Source organism: Sceloporus undulatus, chromosome 1, assembly GCF_019175285.1.
Source record: "Sceloporus undulatus isolate JIND9_A2432 ecotype Alabama chromosome 1, SceUnd_v1.1, whole genome shotgun sequence".
Taxonomy (NCBI): domain Eukaryota; kingdom Metazoa; phylum Chordata; class Lepidosauria; order Squamata; family Phrynosomatidae; genus Sceloporus; species Sceloporus undulatus.
Window position 1 is genome coordinate 173819634 of NC_056522.1, and position 24716 is coordinate 173844349.

General features: G+C 39.9%; 1 protein-coding gene across 1 annotated transcript in view; it reads left to right on the forward strand.

The window, feature by feature from the left end:
- The window catches only part of MCM3 (minichromosome maintenance complex component 3), a 42847-nt gene that overhangs the window by 16391 nt on the left and 1740 nt on the right, over nucleotides 1-24716 (forward strand). The window contains exons 9-16 of the mRNA XM_042453537.1: nucleotides 261-469; nucleotides 9763-9937; nucleotides 11719-11845; nucleotides 13574-13724; nucleotides 14400-14540; nucleotides 20671-20774; nucleotides 21433-21524; nucleotides 23739-23811. Of these exons, the coding sequence (XP_042309471.1) occupies nucleotides 261-469; nucleotides 9763-9937; nucleotides 11719-11845; nucleotides 13574-13724; nucleotides 14400-14540; nucleotides 20671-20774; nucleotides 21433-21524; nucleotides 23739-23811 (1072 nt within the window). The remainder of the gene's footprint in view (nucleotides 1-260; nucleotides 470-9762; nucleotides 9938-11718; nucleotides 11846-13573; nucleotides 13725-14399; nucleotides 14541-20670; nucleotides 20775-21432; nucleotides 21525-23738; nucleotides 23812-24716) is intronic.

The following is a 24716-nucleotide window of genomic DNA, read 5'->3' on the forward strand; positions in this document are numbered from 1 at the left end:
ATTTATTTTCGTGTGTCTAGATCAGAAAACAAATCATGTTCTTCCACACTGGCTTCTCTGTGATAAGCATAGAATGATAAATGTTTGTGACAGTATTAAAAATTCTCTGAGTAACCCTGCCACTTAGTAAAGTTTCTACATTTTCACTCACCTGAATGCATATTCACTCCAAAAAATGCATGAGGCTGTTGCTTTCAATCTTATGTGTATTTAATCTTAACCATCCAACCCCACTCCTATTCTTAATTTTCTCTCTTTAGGAGAGCGTTGTCTAGAGGCAGGTGCCATGGTCTTGGCTGATCGGGGTGTGGTTTGCATTGATGAATTTGATAAAATGTCTGATATTGACCGTACAGCTATCCACGAGGTAATGGAGCAGGGCCGTGTTACCATTGCCAAAGCAGGCATTCAGGCCCAGCTCAATGCTCGTTGCAGCGTTCTGGCAGCTGCCAATCCAGTGTATGGCAGGGTAAGTACTCTCATTAGATTAAATGAGGCTATTTCAAATAAATGTGGTCATTAATAATAATTAGGACATGAGACTATTTTGCTGGCTCTTCATATGAGCTTTTAAAAATGACAGCTGACTTGTCAAGCAGACCAAGGTTATTGCATTTTCTTTGTTGGTGAGAGAAGAAACCACACAGCATGAGTTACATTGCATCACCATCCAGCTAGGCAGATATTTATTTATTTATTTATTTATTTATTTATTTGTATCCTGCACTTTTCCCAGGACTGGAACTCAGAGCGGCTTCACAGCATTAAAAAAAATAGAATTAAAAACATAAAAATAAAATAAAATTTAAAAATAACTAATAAATATAAGTATATTAGAAAGGAATTACATTATTATAATATTGAAACAGATAGTTATTAAAAGAATAAAACATATTTTAAAAAGATAAAACTTTAAATAAGCGGGGAGGAAACCTGTAACAAATTTTTAAAATGGTCCAGCATCCCAGCCTGTCCTAATAGCAATTCTTTAAGTGTCTGTGTGAATAGGTAGGTCTTCACCTGCCCATGGAAGGCCATCAAGGAGGGAGCCATTCTGATCTCCCTGGGCAGGGAGTTCCAGAGTCTAGGGGCAGTCACCAAGAAGTCCCTCTCATGTGTTTGTGATGGTATTGGGACGGAGAGAAGGGTTTCTCCAGATGATCACAGAATCTGGGCTGGTTCATACCAGGAGAAACGGTCTGCCAAATCATGTGGACCTGAGCCATTTAGACACTAGAGCTTTGTAGGTAATAACTAGCACCTTGAATTGTGCCCAGAAACAAACTGGCAGCCAATGAAGCTGTTTCAACAGGGGTGTTGTATGATCTCTGCAATCTGCTCTTGTTAACAGCCTGGTGGCAGCTCTTTAAACCAACTGCATTTTCCAAGCACTTTTCAAAGGCAGCCCCATGTAGAGCCCATTACAGTAGTCCAAACGGGATGTAACCAAAGCATGTACCACCATGGCCAGATCTGATTTCTCCAGGCGCAGCTGGCACACATGTGTGAAAGCACTTCTGGCCACAGCAGAGACCTGCCCTCCAGGTATAATAATAATAATAATAATAATAATAATAAGTTTTATTTATAGACCGCTATTCTACTTTGATCATAGCGGTGTACAAGTAAAAAATTGCAATGACAAATACAAATTACAATCAAAATATTTTAAAAAGAAATAATTGATATTAATTTAAAAAGAATGTTGTCTTCCAAGCGACATAACCAAATGGTCTCATGACAGCTGAAGACAGACTTTGATGACTCCTCTCACTCAGCCATCTTCTTCTTCTTATCTTTGCCAAGAGCAGAGCACTGCTTGTTTGCTCTTTTCTCTCAGAGGTTTATTTTCTCTTAATCGTTCACATCTAGTCTAATCTGTCATTTATTGTTCTTACTGCATCTTTTGCTTATCTAGACTTCTTAATCTTTTTCTTCTTTTTTTCTGCCTGTTTTCTGCAATGGCTCTGGTAGGTGAGAAGGGTGAAATTGTTAAAAAGAAGAAGCTTCTCACAAGCTGTGCCTTGGAAAGTGTGTTTAGGGATTGGGTCGACCAAGACCACTCTTATGGTGTTTCAGGCCTAGCACAAGAAAAAGCTCCTCCACCACTGAAGCTGCTACAGCAAGTGGAGGTGATGTTCAGTCATGAGGAAGATGGAGTTTCAAAAAGGGACTCAGCAGCTGGAGCAGCACCATTTCCAGTCAGGAAACAAGCTAGGGCCAAAGATTGCCATTAGGTGATACCACATTTCTCTTGGAGGTTCAAACTGCTGGCTGCCTGCTCATTACAACCCTCCCGTTCCTTCACAGTCAGTGAATAGAGGGTTGAGCCATGCCTTAAAGGCACTGCCAGAGTCCTATTGACAGGCTTTGCTGAAGAAGAGACAAGCCATGCTCTTAATGCAGAGCAGCAGAGCTATCAACATAATCAGAATCAGCATGGCCATCAACATAGCCACTTGAAGACAATGCCCCTTCCTGCTTTGGAGGAAGAGACTACAGTCAATTAAAGCTCTGTTGGAAAGGTGCCCCCCCCCCCAGCAAAACACTCCATGTGTGGCTGGTGGGGGAGATATATTTGTTAATGTTACAACTGAATCAGATTTGGAAAGCCCAGGTATGTCCGTAGCAAAAGAAAGAAGAAGGCCCTTGCCAGAGAGACGAGGGAGAGAGGTGTCTTGGCAGCCATTTTAACTCCCTGGGGCAAAGATCCTTGACATAGAGGTTGACAAAACTTCTTTTGGTTCATGTGGGAACCAATGATACTGCAGGGCACAGCCTTCAGAATATCGGAAGGGAATATCAGGCTAGGAAACTGGAAGAGATAGATGCACAGGTTGTCATCTCATCTCTTCTCCTAGTTGAAGGGAGAAGAAAATAGTGATGTAAACAACTGGCCCACAGATGGTGCTGCCAAGAACAATTTGAATTCTTGGATCATGGGCTGCTGTTCCATGAGCGGGGGCTTCTGGCAAGGGATGATTTGCACCTCACGCCAGTTGGAAGAAACATTTTTGCTAATAGTCCCAAAAATTTGATCAGGAAGGCTTTAAACTGAGTTATATGGGGGAAGGAGACGTATTTTGGAAGGCAGGAGTTCATCAAACACTGGAGGTAATAGTCGAACTGTTATAGAGGGAACAAGACATCTAGTGCAAGGACCCAACAGTGAGAGGCAAAAAACCTTACACAGGCAGCAAGTGGGGAGGACCCATGGTCTTAAATGTCTCTACATTAATGCACAGAGCATGGGAAATAAACAGGATGAACTTGTACAACAAAGCAAATATATAATAGGCCTCACTGAAACCTGGTGGGATGAGTCTCATATTGGGATAGAGGGGTATAACCTTTTAAAGAGAAATAGACCAAACAAGAAAGGAGGAGGAATAGCATTATATGTCAGGAATGTTTAGACCTGTGAAGAGATCCAGGGCTTATATTCTGGAAGCCAGGTGGAGAGCATCTGGATAAAAAGAAAAGGGGAGGGAAACAACAGGGATTTTATTATGGGTGTCGACTATAGGACCCCCCCCCCAGTCAAACTAAGGAATTGGATGATGCCTTTGTAGAACAGATGGCCCCACACTCAGGAAGGAGAGATGTAGTAGTGATGGGTGACTTCCAGCCAAAACCTCAAGGTCTAGCAAATTCCTTACTAGCCTGGAAGATAATTTCATTGTCAAAAAGGTGAAAGAGGCAACAAGGGGGTCAGCTCTTTTAGATCTGAGCCTAACTGACCTGGTTAATGGAGTGCAAGTGGTGGGATCATTAGGTGGGAATGATAATGTTCTTCTGGAGTTTGTTATACAGTGGAAAGGAGAAGTCAGGCATAGTCAGACACACATTCTACACTTTAGGAAAGCTGATTTCAGTAAAATTAGGGAAATACTGGGGGTGATCCTGTGGTCGGGAATACAAAAAGAGAAGGGAGGTCAGGATGGATGGGAGTTTCTCAAAAGGGAGATACTGAAGGTACAGTTTCAAACAGTTCCAATCAGGAAGAAAAATAGGAGGTGTCTCAAGAAACCAGGTTGGATGACTAAAGAATTTTCAATGGAGCTAAATTTTATGTGGGGCATGTATAAGAAATGGAAAAGGCAGAAAATCACCAAAGAGGAATTCAAACAAATAGTGACCATGTGTAGGGGTAAAGTCACAAAAGCTAAAGTGCAGAATGATCTCAGGCTCGCTAGAGAGGTTAAGACCCATAAAAAGGGCTTTTTTGGGTATGTTCCCAGCAAAAAGAAGAAGAAGGAAATGGTAGGGCCACCACATGGAGAAGATGGCAAAATGCTAACAGGGGACAGAGAAAAGGCAGAATTACTCAGTACCTTATTTTCCTCAGTCTTCTCACAAAAGGAAAAGGGTGCTCAACTTGAGGAAAATGGAGCAGAGGACACAAGAGGGGAAATGCAGCAAAGAATAAATAAAGAGGTAGTACAGGAATACTTTTTAAATCTAAATGAATTTAAATATTCAAATGAACTACATCCAAGGGTATTAAAAGAGCTGGCATATGCAATCTCACAGATATTGGCAATAATCTGTGAGAACTCCTGGAGAACAGGAGAAGTCCCAGCAGACTGAAGGAGGGCAAATATTGTCCCCGTTTTCAAAAAGGGGAAAAAACTATTATCACCCAGTTAGTCTGGCATCAATACCTGGCAAGATTCTAGAGCAGATAATCGAACAGAGAAACTGAACATTTAGAAAGGAATGCCATAATCACACAAAATCAACATGGGTTTCTCAGGAACAAGTCATGCCAGACTAATTTGATCTCTTTTTTGGATAAAATTGTCATCTTGGTAGATGAAAGGAACGCTGTGGTATATATCTTGATTTCAGTAAGGCCTTTGACAAGGTCACCCATGACATTCTTGCAAACAAGCTAGCAAAATGTGGGTTAGACAATACAACTGTAAAATGGATTTGTAATTGGTTGACCAGCTGAACACAAAGGGTTCTCAGCAATGGCTCCTCTTCATCCTGGAGAGAAGTGACCAGTGGGGTGCCACAGGGTTCTGTTCTGGGCCCAGTGCTATTCAACATCTTTGTTAATGACTTACTGTATATACTCATGTATAAGTCTAGAAATTTAGGTTAAAAAATTGACCCAAAAATTGAGTTGACTTATCCACAGGTCAATGTAAGTACTATACATTATCAAGGCAAGAGTTTAATCTGCCCTGGAAGCATAGGCCCAGCACAGACCACCCCAAAAGGGCGGTCTTCCGGCGCCTAGTTCTCCGCCGGGAGAAAAACGCAGCAGACAAATGGCGCGGTTTCCCGCCGGCGGAAGTAACCCACAAAAAGTGGGTTCCTTTTCTGTTGCGGTAGCGATGTAACGAGAGCACCAGTGGTGCACTCATTACTTAAGTGCCATGTGGTGCCATGTGGACGCCGCGCGGCACTTACATAATGTGGCGGCGCCCATCTGTACAGGGTGCCACCATTTTGACACCCTCATCATGTGCTAGGGTTAAGGCACGTGTGGCACCCCATAGGCCCGTCTGTATCAGGCCATAGATTCCTTTCTACTCTCTTATCCATTCAGCCTTTAGTATGAGTTTAATTTTGTAAGTTCTTGGGTATTGTCTTCCTTTGCTTCAACCTTTACATTTTTCATTGCATGCCACTGAGTTTTACCCTCGATTTATATATGGGTCATATCAAAATCCATAATTTTGGCCCCAAAACCTGCTCTTGACATACATATGAGGTCAACTTATATTTGAGTATATATGGTAGATGAAAGAATAGAGGGCATGCTTATCAAATTTGCAGATGACACCAAATTAGGAGGAATAGCTAATACGCCAGAGGAGGGGATCAAAATTCAAAATGACCTTAATAGATGTAAAATACTGCAATTAGGGCAAAAAAATAAAATGTATAATATAGGATGGGGATCTAGGAGTCCTAGTACAGTGATGGAGAACCTTTTAGAGACCGAGTGCCCAAACTGCAACCCAAACCCCACTTATTTATCACAAAGTGCCTCTGGATTTCTAGTGACAAACTCTGGTGAACTCTGTGTTGGGACGATGGTGCATGTGCCCACAGAGAGGGCTCTGAGTGCCACCTCTGGCACGCGTGCCATAGGTTCGCCACCACTGTCTTAGTAGACCACAGGTTGAACATGAGTCAAGAGTGTGATGTGGCAGCTAACAAGGCCAATGCAATTTTAGGCTGCATCAATAGAAGTATAGGCGGGATACAGACCGCCCCTTTGGGGCGCCCTACACCCATCCTTTTCCCTAATGGATCTGGGCCTCAGCAGCCACAGCGGCAGCCCTGGAGGCCCTGATCCGCCGCTTTTCAAGGTCTAGGGGAAGCGGCAAAACGCCACTCCCTCTTTGGATGTCTTTAATCAGAGGTTGGATGGCCATCTGTTGGGGATGCTTTGATTGTGATTTTCTGCATGGCAGGGGGTTGGACTCGATGGCCCATGTGGTCTTTTCCAACTCTATGATTCTATGAATTGGTAGGGTCACTATGTGAAGAAGATGGCAAAATGCTAACAGTGGAGAGAAAAAAGCCACACTGCCCTCCCAAAACTGCATCATTTCTTGATCTGGTATCCAGCCTCTAATGACAGATGAAAGTCAATGGCACTTGTCCCCTGGTTTTAAAACTTCTCATGAAATATTCATTTGAGTTGATTAGAAAGGCTACCCTAAGGCTTCCCATGTAGAAGTTTTGGTAATGAACACATCTGCTTGCAGGGTATCGGAGATAGCAGTCCTTTCAGTTACGGAGCAACACTTCTGTACATTTAATGAGGAGTATGTTTCTGATTGGACCCTTCCTTTCTGCCTGAGGTGATTTCTGCTTTTCACATGTCTCTAGATCTCATTCTTCTTTTTTTCTGCCACAAACCATCATATCCACATGAGAAGTTCTGGCTCAGTTTTTGATGTATGCAGAGTGCTAAAAATTTATGTTTGTCGGACTAGGTCCTTTAGGCATTGTGATTCTCTGAAGATGCCAGCCACTGATGCCGGCGAAACATCAGGAATAAACTCCTCTATAACATGGCCACATGACCCAAAAAATCCATAAAAAACTATTGTGATTCTTTGTTCATCTCTTTCAGTCTGGTTTCCTTGGGTTGCAAAGTGTCTTGGTCCACCATAGCCACATGGATTAAGGCATGCATCCTGGTGACATATGACATAGTGATGGCACATTCCACTAGGGCAGTGGCTAATCATAGAATCGTAGAGTTGGAAGAGACTACTAGGGCCATCCAGTCCAACCCCCTGCCATGCAGGACTCCATCAAAGCATCCCTGACAAATGGCCATTCAACCTCTGTTTAAACACCTCTAAGGAAGGAGACTCCACTACACTTCAAGGGAGTTTGTTCCACTGTTGAACAGCCCTTACTGTCAGGAAGTTCCTCCTAATGTTGAGGTGGAATCTCTTTTCCTGTAGCTTGTATCCATTCTTCCGGGTCCTGTTCTCTGGAGCAGCAGAAAACAAGCTTGTTCCCTCCTCAATATGGCACCCCTTCAAGTATTTAAACAGGGCTATCATATCACCTCTTAACCTTCTCTTCTCCAGGCTAAACATCCCCCGCTCCCTAAGTTGTTCCTCATAGGGCATGGTTTCCACACCCTTCACCATTTTGCTCGACCTCCTTTGGACATGATCCAGTTTCTCAACATCCTTTTTGAATTGTGGTGCCCACAACTGGACACAGTATTCCAGGTGGGGTCTAACCAACGCAGAATAGAGTGGCACTATTACTTCTCTTGATCTAGACACTATACTTTTATTGATGCAGCCTTTTTAGCTGCCACATCACACTGTTGACTCATGTTCAACTTGTGGTCTACTTGGACTTCAAGATCCCTTTCACACGTAGTCTCATTCAGTCAGGTGTCCCCCATCCTATATCTGTGCATTTCATTTTTCCACCCTAAGTGCAGTTCCTTACATTTCTCCGTGTTGAAGTTCATTTTGTTAGCTTTGGCCCAGCTTTCTAGTCTATTCAGGTCATTTTGAGTTTTGATCCTGTCCTCTGGAGTATTAGCTACTCTTCCTAATTTGGTGTCATCTGCAAATTTAATAAGTACGCGGCTTTGAGCACACACGCACAATCCATGGGAAGTGCGTGGGGTGCAAGGGGCGGCGGGTTCTATTCAGATGAATGGGTGTGCGCCAATGGCATAACTGTCATCTTTCGGCCGTTGAGGGAGAGAGCAGGCCGGCCCAGCGTCATCAGGGGCTGGCCTGAAGACTGAGTGCCCTCCCTCCATAACTGTCATCTTTCGGCCGTTGAGGGAGAGAGCAGGCTGGCCCAGTGTCATCAGGGGCTAGCCTGAAGATACAGTGTATCTTAATTGTAGATTTTTCTTGTACTGTTATATAATTTTCTTGTACACCGCTATGATCTATTTGGAATAGCGGTTTATAAATAAAACATATTATTATTATTATGCCACCGCACATACGAGCCCCATTCAAATGAATGGGGCTCGAGCATAGGTGGAATTCACCTTACACGTAAGGCAAGGGTCCACTGTATGCCCCAATTCTGTCATCCAAGTCATTGATAAAGATGTTGAATAGCACTGGGCCCAGGACAGACCCCTGTGGGACCCCACTGGTCACTTCTCTCCAGGATGAAAAGGAGCAGTTGTGGATTGTAATTTGATAGTGCTTTCCAGTCATGTTACTGTCATTGACATTTGTAAGGTAGCCACCTGGAATACCCCTTCATTCATGCATTCCTTCATTCTTCATTAGAAGTTTGACAAATATATTTTGGTGGATGCCACCTTTGGAAGAAAGATAGTGGGGGAGTGGCGCAGTCACATTCCTGACTATTTACTTCGAGTTGGGGGCTTGGGTATGTCTCAAGTTGTGTAGATTCCTTCCCTCACCTACCCAGAGAATGCTATATTGGTTACTAATTGTAAAAGTGCACCTTCATGGTAAGTAACCAATGTGGCATTCTCTAGGTTGTTGAGAGTGGGGATCCACCCCCTTCCACAATGACTGCTGAGCATTTTCTAGGGGTGCAGTGGGTTATATCTACTTTTTATCTACAGTTTTCTCAGTATTATTCCTCTTAGTTCTCTGTATTAAGGCTTGGCTAGTAAGTGAACTGGTCTCCAAGATGACTGAGTGGGAGGAGTCATCAAAGTCTGTTGTTATCACAAGACCATGTGGGTCTTTCTGCCTGACTAAACAGTGATGGGAATATAACCCAAGTTGTGTGGATTCCTCTCAACAACACAGATTATGTAAGTAACCAATGTGGCATTTTTCTTCCTAAATTTTCATAAAAAAGAAGCACATGACAAAATACATAGCAAACACTAGATGAAGCTCTGCCACATTTTCAGGACTGAGAATCTGTTTAAATAATTTATAATTTGGAAGATTTGGATGTCTTTTCGCATTTTAATAAAATGATTTTGAATGTTATAGCCTTTACCATACCCTGAATATACTATCGGTAAATGCATCAGATCCCATTTATCTTGGATGCTAAGGAGGGTCAGCTCTGGTTAGTACTTGGATGGAAGACCACCAATGAATGCCAGGTGCTGTAGGCTATAATTCCGAGGAAGGAACTACCTTTGAGTATTTCTAAAAAAAACCTATGAAATTCATGGGGATCACCATAAATTGACAGGTGACTTAAAGGTGCTCTTCCAGACACACATGTACACACACTTACTACTACATGTTTTATTTTACTTTCTAAGAGTCAAACACTAACATTTTTAATCCATCTTTACAGTATGATCAATACAAAACTCCCATGGAGAATATTGGTCTTCAAGACTCTTTACTGTCTCGGTTTGATTTGCTTTTCATTGTTTTGGATCAAATGGATTCAGAACGAGATAGAGAGATCTCAGACCATGTCTTGCGAATGCATCGTTACAGAGCAGCTGGTGAACAGGACGGGGATGGTGAGTGTCTCTTCCCTATTCCTTTCTGTGTGGCAAATGGAAAAGCAGTCAAAATATTATACAAGGGTACTCTTTCTTACACCTTCACTGCATTTTTCACATCCTCAAGGAAGCAAAGATGTTTTAGATGATAGTAGTAGAATGCTTCTACTTTATTGCCTGTGCACGATGCACACAGATTTAAAAGACTATTCTTAACAAAATAGCCTAAAGGACAATTTTACCCCACCCAATCAGAAGTCAGCCTGAAAGGTAAAGGGGAAATGGAATTTTGCCTATGTGTGTCAAGATGATGCGGGACTCCACCCTGCTGGAAGTAAGGGAACAGTAATTACAACTGGAAACACAGGTATGCCCGCAATAAAATTATAGTTCTGATAAAAGGTTCTGAATAAAAAGCACTTGCAGCTGAACAGGAAGTTAGGAGCTTCACTGAATGGACCAAGAACAAAAGGTGTGTATCACATTGAATGGTTCCATTATAAGCCTTTGAGGTGCCGCCTGAAACCTCAAGACAGGCTGTCCAGGGCTCTGTCCTGGGCCCAGTGCTATTCAACATCTTTATCAATGACCTGGATGACAGAATTGGGAGCATACTTATCAAATTTGGAGATGATACCAAATTAGGGGGAATAGCTAATACCCCAGAGGACAGGATCAAGATTCAAAATGACCTGAATAGACTAGAAAGCTGGGCCAAAGCTAACAAAATGAAATTCAACACAGAGAAATGTAAGGTATTGCACTTAGGGTGGAAAAATAAAATGCACAGATATAGGATGGGTGACACCTGGCTGAATGAAACTACGTGTGAAAGGGATCTAGGAGTCCAAGTAGACCACAAGTTGAACATGAGTGAACAGTGTGATGCAGCAGCTAAAAAGGCCAATGCTATTTTAGGCTGTATCAATAGAAGTATAGTGTCTAGATCAAGAGAAGTAATAGTGCCACTGTATTCTGCTTTGGTCAGGCCCCACCTAGAATATTGTGTCCAGTTCTGGGCGCCACAATTCAGAAAGGACATTGAGAAACTGGAGCGTGTCCAAAGGAGGGCGACAAAAATGGTGAAGGGTCTGGAAACCATGCCCTATGAGGAACGACTTAGGGAGCTGGGGATGTTTAGCCTGGAGAAGAGAAGGTTAAGAGGCTATATGATAGCCCTGTTTAAATATTTGAAAGGATGTCATATTGAAGAGGGAGCAAACTTGTTTTCTGCTGCTCCAGAGAACAGGACCCGGAACAATGGATGCAAGCTACAGGAAAAGAGATTCCACCTGAACATTAGGAGGAACTTCCTGACAGTAAGGGCTGTTCGACAGTGGAATGCACTCCCTCGGAGGGTGATAGAGTCTCCTTCCTTGGAGGTCTTCAAGCAGAGGCTGGATGGCCATCTGTCAGGGATGCTTTGATTAGGCCCTAGTGGTCTCTTCCAACTCTACGATTCTATGATTATATGAGGATTTATGTCCAGCATGCCAGAGTCCCAATTCACATGATGAGAGAGATTCTTTATGGCACTTCATTAAATCTTGCAAAATTAAGTACATGGAACTTAGAAGCAATATACTGTAAATCAGTCTCTGCTGATGCATGTCAATTTTATTCAAATATTTTCACTGCTTTTACTGAAAATTTGTTTTGCTGCTACAATAACAATAAAGAACACTGCAACTGCCGAAAGTGCAGGTTCCCTGACGAATTGTACATGGTATAATTTCATTCAGTAGCCTAATTGGATTTACCATAGAGATGTCTCAGAAATTGTTCCTTTATATTTCCAGCCATGCAATTAGGTAGCACAGTAGACCTTCTGGCTACTGAGGATCCTGCTTTTGCTTCAGAGGAGGATCAAGAGATGCAGGTGTATGAAAAACATGATGACTTACTGCATGGGCCTAAGCGTCGCAAGTAAGCACTTTCTCAGTTGTCTTCTTTCTCATGGATATTTGAATAATTATTCCTTCTTTGTGGTCTCTGTGAATCATATAAATGGGTTGCCCTGTGCTTGCGCAGTGCTTCTTTGGAAACTTGTAGACCGATTACATAAGTGTTTTGGAAGTAGCCCCATCCACTCTCTGAGCAGCCTGCTAGCTCATTTCCCACCTAGGTCTTCAGTTCCATGAACCCCACTCTCTAAGGAGAGGCATGATACAGCGAGAGGAGGGTGGGAGGGGTTGTGTCATTTAACAGATGACCACTCAAAGAAATACAGTTACAGCTAAGCAATCTGTCCTCCCTAGCGCTTAAGGTTGCTTACAATAATATACACTTTTACTGCTGAAAAATACAAATCAACAGGGTAGAAATCTACCCCACATTTTTCCATTCTCAGGATGAGGAACCTGATGTCAAAAGAATCTAAGAGCAGCCATTCTGGGTTAAACAAAGGACAGTTACTAATAGTGAGGCACAGTATGATGACAAGGCAATACACGTCCCCTTTTGTTTACCCAAAGTATCTCCCTTTCAACAGAGATAAATTAATTGTGGATAAGTATTATCCAGCCCTGGATCTTTGGATGTTATGAGGCTGTAACTTTCCTGCAGAGATGAAATCCAGAGATTTTTCAGAACATTTTCTTAGGCTATATTTTCCCATGCAAATCATACTAGTCTGGATGGTTGTATTGCAATCAGTTTTGTTATATAGGCTAAATGTAGATTATGAGCATCTAGTTGTTATTTTGAGTGAACAAACGTGGAAAAACCTTAGTGCTCTTAGAAATAGACTAACAAATGAATGTATGACCACACTTGTTTCAATTTCACAGACTGCCTTTGAAATTAGTCATGCATAGCTGAGACAAAATATGGTATGTTGACTGTGCCCACAGACTCACATCCATCTTTTAATGAAATACAATGATCAACTAGTTGTACTAAATGAAATTGCTGAAGGTACTATAGGCTTACCTCAGCAAAAAGATTTAAACCCCTGTGTAAGTTATATCAGCTCTCCATGAGTCTAAAAAATGTTCTTTTAGGATAGCCATTTTTGATAAATATAGAGAAAATATATGTTATTTTCTATACCTTATTGCAAGTGTTCCAGTAAAAGAATTTCCACAGTGAATCTCTGAACATGTGTGAATATAAGATTTTAACTGAATGATCTAAATCATATAATTTACTTTAAAAAAAAACATGATTCCATCATCTTCAGCAAGAATGAACAATATTTCCAAGGTTGCAGACCAGTGCTAGGCAGACCCAACCCTTCATGAATTTGTCTGTTCCTTTTGAAACTATGTCCTGATAATTTGTCTTGTAACCACATCTGATGTCAGTCTTGTTTCATTGGAACGACTGCATGTATTATGAGGGAGAAATCATGAATATTTGTTTATAGTTTTACTTAATCTGTTCTCCCAGTCATTTTTACCTTTTAAACAACAAAGTCTGAATTTCTTCTTCATAAAAGAAAATTGTGAATGCCATCACCCCTCCTAGAATTGGCAGTTTTGGGAGTTGAAGATCAATGTGAATTCTAAAGAGGTTTCCTTGGCTTTTACTTTGTTCTTTGTACATCTTTGCACACTCCCTGGGCTGTAAATATTTGATTGTTAGAACTGTTACACCTGATATGTTGGTGAGTGAGGCTCATCATTAGTGAAACCTGATTGCTTTGTCATGCAGGGAGAAAATAGTAAGCGTGGCATTCATGAGGAAATACATACATTTTGCCAAAATGCTCAAGCCAGTCTTGACTGAGGAGGCTGCTGCCTTCATAGCACAGGAATATTCTTCCCTTCGCAGTCAGGACCAGATCAGCTCAAACATTGCCAGGGTAAGTAGCAAGCTTGGTATTTCTAATGAGAAGGAGAAGGGGAGAAGATTCAAGTTCAAATATGAATAATGATCCAGTGGATTCGATTCTAATACTATATATTGTCTATGAGAAAATCTTACGCTGTATTAGTCTGTGCAGTATCGTGCCATGGCTGAATCTAGGTTGAACTTCTTGATGAACTAGAAAGTGTACTGGATGGACACTTTGCCCCTGGATGGGTGCATATTTTTCATTCAGATAATGTAGATTGGCTTCTCAGAGTGAGGATCAGAATAATTCTGTATCTCTTTAAATTTTGAGAAGAGGATATTTTCCTTCTCTGGAAAACCAAGTGGTTTCCATTGGAGGGGTGGAGGATGAGGACTCCTACACTTAACACAGTTTAATATCCATACACTGGAAAGGACCTGAAGACGACCCTCTGCAGTCTCCTAGTTAGATTAATTTGTGACCTTTGTTGTTTCTTTCATATCACAGAGGACCACATAAAGTGGGCAATACTGTCAGCAGCTACATAATTTTGGTTGTCTCCATGCTCTATGAGCTTCTCCCATTAATGCATTGTTTTGTTTATCTATTAGGTGAGTGCCCAAAACCAGAATAACCATAAATATCCAAATCTCTTTCTTTTTGTTCTTCAGCAGCTGATTGGTTATATCTGTTCTTTTCCAGACTTCTCCTATCACAGCCCGCACATTGGAGACACTGATCAGACTCTCAACTGCACATGCTAAAGCAAGGATGAGTAAAACAGTTGACAAGCAGGATGCTGAAGCTGCTTTAGAGCTGGTTCAGTTTGCCTACTTTAGAAAGGTGAGTTGAGAGGTGTAGGTTTGCCTGTTATAAGATGAAACAAAACAAAAACAAAATTGAAATAGATAATTGGTTGACTTGGTCTGCTGCCACCAAATGGGAGGGTTCTCAGCCTATTGCTCTGCTGCCACCAAGTGTGAGGGCTTCCACTTATTCCTTTCTCTGTCATGAATGTGAGTATCTCCTCCCATCCCACTGCTATGGCCACCAACTGTGAGGATTGTGGGGCTTTACCACTTAACTCACTAGTTTTTCACCAGGTGTGAGGCTCGACCTAAATCTCCACTGCCACTAATGGGAAGACTTGCACAAATCTCATGATTACCACTAAGAGCAGTTGCTTCTCTTTTTCTGCACCTCTGCCACCAATGTAAGGATCTCCCTCTGTCCTACTGCTGTGGCCACCAATTGATGAGGACCTCTTAGATGCCTTCAAGGTAGCTGAGAGAGATATTATGCAATTTTAATCCCCCTGGACACTACCCCTCTTAACCACTTCTTCTTCTGTGTCATGGTAATTAAGTTCTCTTCTTTAGTTAGAATTTTCCCCAATTCAGATTCTTCTCCCTTCAATTCAAAACCATAAATTTTCAGATCCATTTTAAATATTTCAACAATTTGTCTGTGTGAACCAAGAACAATTCCAACCTTCTTCGTTTAATTTTAATCGTTTTTACTGCGCAGTTGTCATTTTTTACTTCTAAAATGTCTCCATAAGTATACTATTTTGTTTCTTTAAACATTTCCTTCCTATAAAAAGCTTCATAAGGGGAAATCCACCAACCCATTTTTGGTAGAATTGTTCTTTTATACCTATTCCAAATTCTCATAAGAGGTTTTATAATACAATGGTTCAAAAAACTTTTATTTTGTTGGGTTTTCTCATATACCAAATATGCATGCCAGCCAAAACTTATGCTATCCCCTTCCAAATCTAATAGTCTCTCATCTGCTAATGTAATCCAATCCCTTGTCCATAACAGGCTAGACACTTCGAAATATAATTTTAGATTTGGGAGGTTTAAACCACCCCTATTTCGTGAGTCCTGTGAAGTCTTTAATTTAATTCTTGGTTTTCTTCCCCTTCAAATGAATTGGGCTATGTCCTTACTCCAGTCGGTGAATGGTTTATCTGAGGTAATTATAGGAATCATTTGAAATTGAAACAGTATTCTTGGCAAATCATTCATTTTAATTACTGACAACCTCCCCATTAGTGATAAATTTAATTTATTCCAATTAATCAAATCCATTTTAATTCTAGACCATAACGTTTTATAATTATTTTCAAATAATTCAGTCGATTTTTTGGTAATTTGAATTCCCAAATACTTAGTTTTCTTCCCTACCTTTATACCTCATTTATCCTCTAGTTCCTTCTGCTCATTACTTCTTATATTTTTGTTCAAGATAATTGATTTGTTTTTATTGATTTTACAACCTGTAATCACCCCAAATAGTTCAAATATTTCCAAAGCTTTATTTATATTTTCCAAAGGGTCTTCCATCATTATAATCACATCATCTGCAAAGGCCCTAATTTTGTATTCGTGCTTTTTAATCTTAACTCCTTTTCAGATTTTCATTTGATTTTATCTCTTTGATAAGAAATTCCATGACTAATCGAAATAGCAGTGGTAAGAGCGGGCACCCTCGCCGAGTTCCCTTCTGAATATTTATAGCTTTTGTTCTTTCCCCATTTAATTGAACTTTATTGAAAATTTTTCCCATCCAATTAGCAAAATTCCCTCCTACATTAAATTTTTTAAAGAGATCCAATAATAAATCCCAGTTTACCAAATCGAACGCCTTTTCAAAGTCTAAAAAGAATAATCCCATTTTTTATCGTTATGTCATTCAAAATATTCTAATATATTAATTGTGACCTTTAAATTCTCTCTCATGTGTCTCTTTGGTAAGAAGCCTCTTTGCTCTTCATCAGTTTTCTCTTGTAAATATTTTTTCAACCGTCTGGATAATATAAATGCAAATAATTTATAATAGTTATTAAGGAGGGAAATCGGTCCATAATTTGTCAGATCCTGTGCATCTTTCCCTTCATTCTGTATAAGTGTAATTTCAGCTTCTTTCCATGAATCTGGCAATTTTCCTTCTAGTGCCTCATTCATCACCTGTTGGATAGGGTCCACTATTTCCTCAATAAATGTCTTATAGAATAGGACCATTATACCATCATTCCCTGGAGCTTTACCCACCTTACTCTGATTTATTGCCTCCCAAATTTCTTTTTTAGTAATCGGTTGGTTTAAACTTTTTTGTTGTTCTTCTGTTAAGGTTTGAATTTTAGTATTGTCCAAATATTCCTTGACCTTACTTTTTCCTATCTCATGCCTAGAATACAATTTCTCATAAAATTCTAAAAACATTTCTTCTATATCTTTTTGTTGTGTTACTATTTGATCCCCCCTTTTTATTTTATTAATAGATCTCTTCTCTTTTTCTTTCCTTAATTTGAAGGCTAACAATTTTTCCGTTTTGTTTGCATGTTCGAAGTAATTTGTTTATTTTCTCTTCCTTTAAGTGCAGTGCCTTACATTTCTCTGTGTTGATTTGTTTTGTTATATTTGGTCCAGCTTTCTAATCTACTCATGTCATTTTGAATTTTGATCTGTCTCTGGGTTTATAGGAGTACTTCTCCTAATTTGGTGTCATCTGCAAATTGATAAGTATGCCCCCAATTGTATTCCGGAAAGTCAGTGATAAAGATGTTGGAATACACTGGGCCCAGGACAAGACCTGTGCGGACCCCAGTCACTTCTCTCCAGGATGAAATGGAACCATTGTTGAGCACCCTTTGGGTTCGGCCGGTCAACCAGTTACAAATCCATGTAACAGTTACTTTGTCTAGCTCACATTTTACAAGCTTGTTTGCAAGAATGTCATGGGGAACCTTGTGAAAGGCATTACTGAAATTAAGATATACTTTATCCACAGCATTCCCTTCATCTACCAAGCTGGTAATTTGATCAAAAAAAGTAATCGGATTTGTCTGGCATGACTTGTTTCTCTGAAACCCATGTTGATTTTTTGTGATTATGGCATTGCGTTCTATATATTCGCAGACACTCTGTTTAATGATCTGCTCTAGAATCTTTCCTGGTATTGATGCCAGACTAACTGGATGATAATTGTTGGGATCCTCTTTTTTACCCTTTTTGAAGATGTAGACAACATCAGTCCTGCTCCAGTCTGCTGGGACTTATGTTCTCCAGGAGTTCTCAAAGATTAGTGCCAATGGCTCAGATATTACATTAGCCAGTTCTTTCAATATTCTTGGATGTAGTTCGTCTGATTCTGGAGACTTAAAATCATAGAGTTGGAAGAGACTCATTTAGATTAACCAGATATTCCTGTACTATCTCTTCTTACTTATTCTGTGCTGAAATTCCTGTACTGTATTCTGTCCTCTGCTCCATTCTCCTCAGGTTGAGCACCCTTTCCTTTTCTGAGAACACTGAAGTAAAGAAGGTGTTGAGTAATTCTCTGTATTTGCGGAAGTAGGCAAAAGTTCATACAACCAATTCATATCTTTCAGTTAGTCTCACAGGTGCTGCATTCTTTAAATCCCTATGATTTCGTTAGTGATTCCATAGTTTAACCAACTAGTACTCTGTGTGGATGTACTTCCCTTTATTTGTCCTGAATAGCATAGCATTCACCTTCAGTGGAAGACCTTAGGCTATCTCTTTCCACCACCTCATGCATAATATTATATTTTGTAATTTTCTCATTTATAATTTTTTCCTAAGCTAAACTGTACATAACTAAGCTAACTATATCTAAAACAAGCATATACAAACCACATTAAGAAAACAAATTTAATTAAATGACTAAACTAAAACAAACATGTGCTACTGACTACCCACACTTGATGTGTGTACCACTATTACTATACTTCCTTGTATATGAAATAATATTTATGCCTCTACAGTATACAAATTGTTTATTTTACAAAACCTAGAGCTGATTAATATCCTAAATGAGACTTCAACTATGTAATAAACGATTCTCAATCTAATTGTTCAAAGATTTCTCTTTGAACAACATTGTCAATTCTACCATTTCCAGCAAGTTGAGTCATCTTCATCAGTTAGTCTTTTTGTGTTGGAGTATTAGTATTCTGCCATCTCTGAACATATATTATTCTTGCTGCTATGATTGTATATTTCTTCTCAATTTGATTGGTCAGCATTCCAAACAAGTATCTAATTTAAACTTTATCTTGACTTCAAAAATATCTTCCAATATGAAATGAATTTGAATTTAATATTTCTGTGCTTTATCACAGGCCTACCACATATGAAAAAATGAACCTATACATATTCTGTTTACATTTCCAGTATCCCTTAAATTGTATCTCAATGTAAATTTTTTTATTAGATTTATTGATCTATAAGATATAAAAACATTCTTTTAAAAACAAACAGGTAAATCAGAAAATACATGGATCATACCATACAAAAGTTATAATGCTGGTCTAACATACTTTTACTATATCTGGCTCTAAAATGTTCAGTCTTCAAAAAGGAGAACCAGAAGGAGATTTGTGAGGTCCTAATTGATTGCAGATCTTTTCTTGAATCAGTCCAAAAAAAGAATCTAACGCCTTGCTCCAATCAATCTGTCTCAAAATTTTGACCATAGGATGATGTCCTGCACCCAAGCCTTGTAAGTTTTCCAACTGCTCCCCCGCCCTCACAACCAGTGAAAGGTGCAGCTAAGGAAGTGAGCTCATGTGGGCAGGAGACACCACCACACAAAATGATTGGCAAAGCTACATCATGGTTTTAAGGGACCTGGAAAATAATTTTCATGCAACCCTCGTCCATACCATGGTCCTAAAGGCTGCTGGTTCCACTTGCATTTCTTGTACACCAGTACTTGCCACCCCCTTTTCCCTCACTACACCCCCTCCAGATTCATCATCACTGGTTTAAATTCTACCAATTGAGCTATTAGGTCAACTGGCCTTCCAGATTGATCCAGCAATGTTGTCCTCCCTCCTCTGATCACCAGGATTCTAGTTTGCATCCAATATTTTTAACAAATAATGGTATTTAAAAGTTCTTTGACAGTTATTAGAAGTTGATTTGAAAGAACAGAAATTTGTATGCATTAAAACCTCTTATCCACACAGTGGAACTGCTGAGCACAAATTCTTTAGTAGGACCTGTCATTTCCTGTCTCTATACATTCCAAGAAAGGCAGGAGGAGGAGGACAGAGTTCATTTAGTTTACTTTCCTTCTCGCTATGTAATAGGAAAGTTCTTGGTTATGGCTGCAATAAGACAAACAATTTAACTCTTCATTTACTATTAAATTTGTAGTACAGTATTTAAATCTTAAGACTCTTAATTGCAATTCATATATTTCTTTCTTAACAAACTTGATTATTTCTTTGTGTGGTTAATGCATGTTTCTTCATTGTGGTTTCTAATGCAAAAGTTTTAAAATAGGCAGTCATGGTTTGTTTGTTTTTTAAAAAAACAACTCTTCCTCTCCATTCTTTGAGTCAGCAATTAACTCACTTTTTTTAGTCTGAAGAGACAAATGTGTCAGAAGTTACTTATAGCCAACAATTGGGTGTTTCTAATAGCATTTCTCAGTTTCTATCTTTCTTTAAAATAATCGGTTGTGGCACTTGTGACGAGAGATGGTGGCCAGTAGCAGTGGGTCCCCTTGCTCCTCGTCCCCTCTGCCAGTTACTTGATCTTCTGCTTGCCCCTTTTTCTATATCATTATCAGCTTTGCACTATCATTTTTCAGGAGCATTACCAGAGCCCATACAGTATGGTTACGCTATAACTGTGTATAAGGACAATTTGATGGACAGTTTTGTTTTCAATTCTATTTTAAATTGAGCTTAGAACTTTTACACATACGCACACTGGCTCAGCCTTTTGTTGATTTAATGTTGTTACTCCACAGTTGTCATTCTTAGTCAGTTCCTGCCAGCACAAATTCCATCAGTGTATTCTCCCATTTAAATTTCCTGTTTCTGTGTGAAGTGCCATTTTACTAATAAGCTGCTTCTATGAAACTCAGTTATTTCATAGTTGCTGAGCAAATCTCTGATTCGTAATTTGGTTGGCTTTTCTAATTTGAAAAGGTTCTGGAAAAAGAAAAGAAACGTAAGAAGCAGAATGGAGATGATGTAGACCAAGAAACAGATGGTGAAGGTGCAGATGAAAATGAAAGACAACAAAAAAAGAGGTAGGAAGAATAGAATAGGAAGAAGATATTTTTAAAAAGAGTCTACAGCAGTAGTTCTTAACTTTTGGCTCTCCAGATGTTTCAGCTCTCAGGAGATCTGCTCTTTCACCATGCCATTAAGGAACACCTAATGTTAAGACCCAGTGGTGTGCTGGGAAGTATATAACTATTTTCATCTTGTTATAGCTTTCTGTCCAGCTGATGGCTGCCTTTGTGAGTTGTTCCCAGTCTGATACATAGAGTTCACTTCAAAGTAGCCTAAACGGCCTGTGCCTGATTGGTTCTTGCTTGGCTGATCTGCATAAAATACTATCTGGATATATGATACTAAATACTCTCAGAAACCAAAAGGATTTGGAATGAACTTTACTCTGTCTTTGAATTGCTTCCACCAGCTTCCAGTAGTTTTCAGTTCCTCATCAAAGGAATGGAAGGGAGAAAAATACAGACAAGGGATTATTTTCCACAGAATAACTCAGACTGTATTGCAGAATTTGTGTGATCTATGCCAGTCACATACATGGAATTTTTCTAGTTAAAAAATAATTTCTAGCACAGTATTACATGGGTGCATGCACAAGCAAACATTGCAGGTATTATTTGCTAGCAATCTGTGCATGATAAAAAATATTGTTGTTAACTTTTTGTCCTTTTGTAGAAAGATGACACTTTCTAGTGATCATGAGTCCATGGAAGAAGGCACCATTGATCCTTATGACTTCAGAGACACTGAAGAGGAAATGCTAGAAGGTGAGTAGATTCCTTTCAGCCTTTGCTTTGAGTGGATTTCAACAAAATTTTAATTTTAATTTATAATGGACTATGCCAGCAGTTGGGATTTAACTCATATATGTTAGGCTGGAAAAGTCACTTGATAGCTAGCAAACCAAATCTTTGAATGTTGCTGAAAACTGTTAGTAAATTGTAGCTCACCAAATTGTGAATGATGGATCTTTTGAAACCAGATTATGTGGAGTTCCAGCTCGTTTTGACCATCCAAATATTTACCACTTGCGCCATGTATGTGTTATTTGTTCCATGGATACATACAAACAATGTGATATAATTTAGTGCAATGCTGTCTAATTAAAATATGATTTGGAGGAGCTGTAAAATGGTTGCTGTGATAACCACATTATTCATAAAAAACAAATTGAAGGAAACAGTGCACTCCTGTATATGTCTGATAAGAAGTAACTCCCATCGAGTTCAGTACCATATCATCCTAGATAAGTGAATATAGTGTTGTTTGTTATTAATTGCTGGCAGGTTAACTTCAATTCCAGGTGACTCTATAAATATCCAGTGTATTTCTGGGTCTCGTTCAGTTAGGTTTAATAATGTAAATCTATTTTTTAAAAAACATTATCTTTAAAAATATTATTAACATGTATTGTTTTGGTGTGTGATCAATTTTCCCCTGGTCTAAAGCACAGCATAGAATTTTCTTCTTCTGCCTTTTTAGTTGGATCGTAAACCTGGATTATGGTTACATTGATGGTTTTTATTTATATTATTTGGTCAGACTTTGCATTATATCGCCTGACTGCTTTTGCTACATCTCTCCTCACTATTAATGCTACCTCATTTTTTCTTTGATTTTCATTTCCTAAATAAAACTGTATACAGTCGGCCCTCCATATTCATGGTCTTGAGACACACGGTTTCAGTTATTCGTGAGGTCAAAGCCACTAATGTGGGCATTCCTCCTCCCCTTACCCCACCTTATATCTCCTTGGGCAGACCAGGCAGAGATCGGAAAGGCGAAGGCAGGAGGTTCCTTGCCCCCCCCCCCAACCCTTCTCCTCCCCAATCCTCTCCCTGGACAGCCCAAGGAAAGGATCGGAGAGGAGAAGGGTCTTGGAGAAGCCGAGGCACCTCTTGCTTTCTTCTCCCTGATCGTCTCCTTGGGATGCCTAAGGGGAGGATGGGGAGGAGAAGGGGCAGGGAGCCAATTAAAGGGACAGGAAGGTGGGGGGGAAAGGAGCACACAGCCCTGCTCCTCTTCCCCCGCTCACCCTTCCCTTTAACTGGCTTCTGAGTCCAGGGTGGAGTTATTTGCGATTTTTCCATATTCACAGGGCTCTCATTCCCCTAATCCCTGCGAATATGGAGGGAGGACTGTAATAATCTGATTGAAAATATTCCATTCTTGTCCAGTTTAGCTCAGTCACCTCAGGTATTGCAATGTTTATTCATGCCATTTCTTGTATTACAGTGTCTAGCTTCTCATGATTCGTTCTTCTGACATTCTGTGTTCCTGTGTTTTGCAGCTTTGGACTTTCCTTTCACCTCTAATTATATTAATAGCTGAACGTTTTCTTGTCTTGAGTCATTAGCTACAGCACTACTAATAGTTGTCTCTGCTCTTCCCAAGTAGCTTATGGAGTGCATTCTTGAACTGGGAGTCACTTTTTTCATTTTGGATTGCCCTATCACAGGGTTGTTGTGGTCCGAGACATCCAAAAGTGGTTTACCAGTGCAGCCATCTGCACAGTACTAACAAATGTTAGGTATGGTGGTCCAGCATCACTCCAACCCCACACCATTTGCTGCTGCCCAGTAGCCATTTGGCACAGTTAATCTGATGTGGGAGACCCTACCACTAGCACTGCCTTAATCCCATCAGCACAGAAAGGTAGTGGCAATAGCATTTTAGCTTTCCTCTGTGAAGGCTAATGGATATTATTTTATATGTTCGCAAGAAGATGGCCTGAGTTGTTGTAAGCATATAAACTGCACTAGGTTTGTTTTAATCTATCTTCTCAACAAATGTAAGAAATGTGCTGCTTTTCCTGTATTTTTTGGATGGAGAATTCCAACTGACAATAAGTAAACTCCAAATGTGTATTTTTAAAGTGAGATTTGTATTAATTACCTCAGTTGCCTTTTTTGTAGGTGCTGTACAGACAGGGAGTATGTAATGCCAATTGCTAATTCCATTTCTTTCTTGATATATTCTAGTCCAAGCCCACACTCCAAAGACTTCTGAAATTACTGGTGCTGGGGAAATGAAATCAAAGTTGGCTGAATCCAGGTGGGTAGCATGAAGCAAAATACTATTGGACAAATTTTAATGAAATGTTGGCTCAGGTGTTTGTATACAGCTGCTGGGGCTTTATAGAGTTCCAGGAAATTCTTATGGCCCCTTCCTTGTTGTCTTTTTGCTGACAGGCTAAGACAGGGGTAGGCAACCTTTTTGAGCCGGGGGCCGGGTTGCTGTCCCTCAGACAACTGGGGGGCCGAAGCCAAAAAATAAATAATTAAAAAATTAAAAAAAAACCTAAAATATATAAATAAACCAGGACAAATGTAGGACAAAATTTTCAAATGGAAGACACTTTTTTTAAAAAAAAATGGAGGACACGCGAAAAAAATTTGCTAATTTTTTTAAAAATAGCAATATAAATTCATGTTTCTGAGGCTTCTATAGACAATTGCCCCCCAAAGGCCCTGGTGGCAATCGGTGGCAGGACCAGGCTGGGGCCGGTCCCAAGGCCTTGCCGGGCTGCATCCGGCCCGCGGGCCGCAGGTTGCCTACCCCTGGGCTAAGACCTTCCTGTTCAAATAGGCATTTAAAACATGAAGATTTTAAAGAATGGGCTAGGGTGTTGTATTGTTTTAAAGTGTTTTATAAACTTTTAGCTTTTTAAACATGCAATTCTTTTAACATGTAATCAGTTTTTATATTATAATAATTGAATTCCATTTTAATGTATCAATTTTGTATGTGAAGTCGAAGGCTTTCATGGCCGGCATCGATAGTTCTTTGTGGGTTTTTCGGGCTATGTGGCCATGTTCTAGAAGAGTATTTCTGGTGTTTCGCCAGCATCTGTGGCTGGCATCTTCAGAGAATGCTGATCTGGAAGAGAGTGGGGATATATATATATATACACACACACGCACACACTGTTGATCTAGATGCAGTAAAAAAGTTGATCT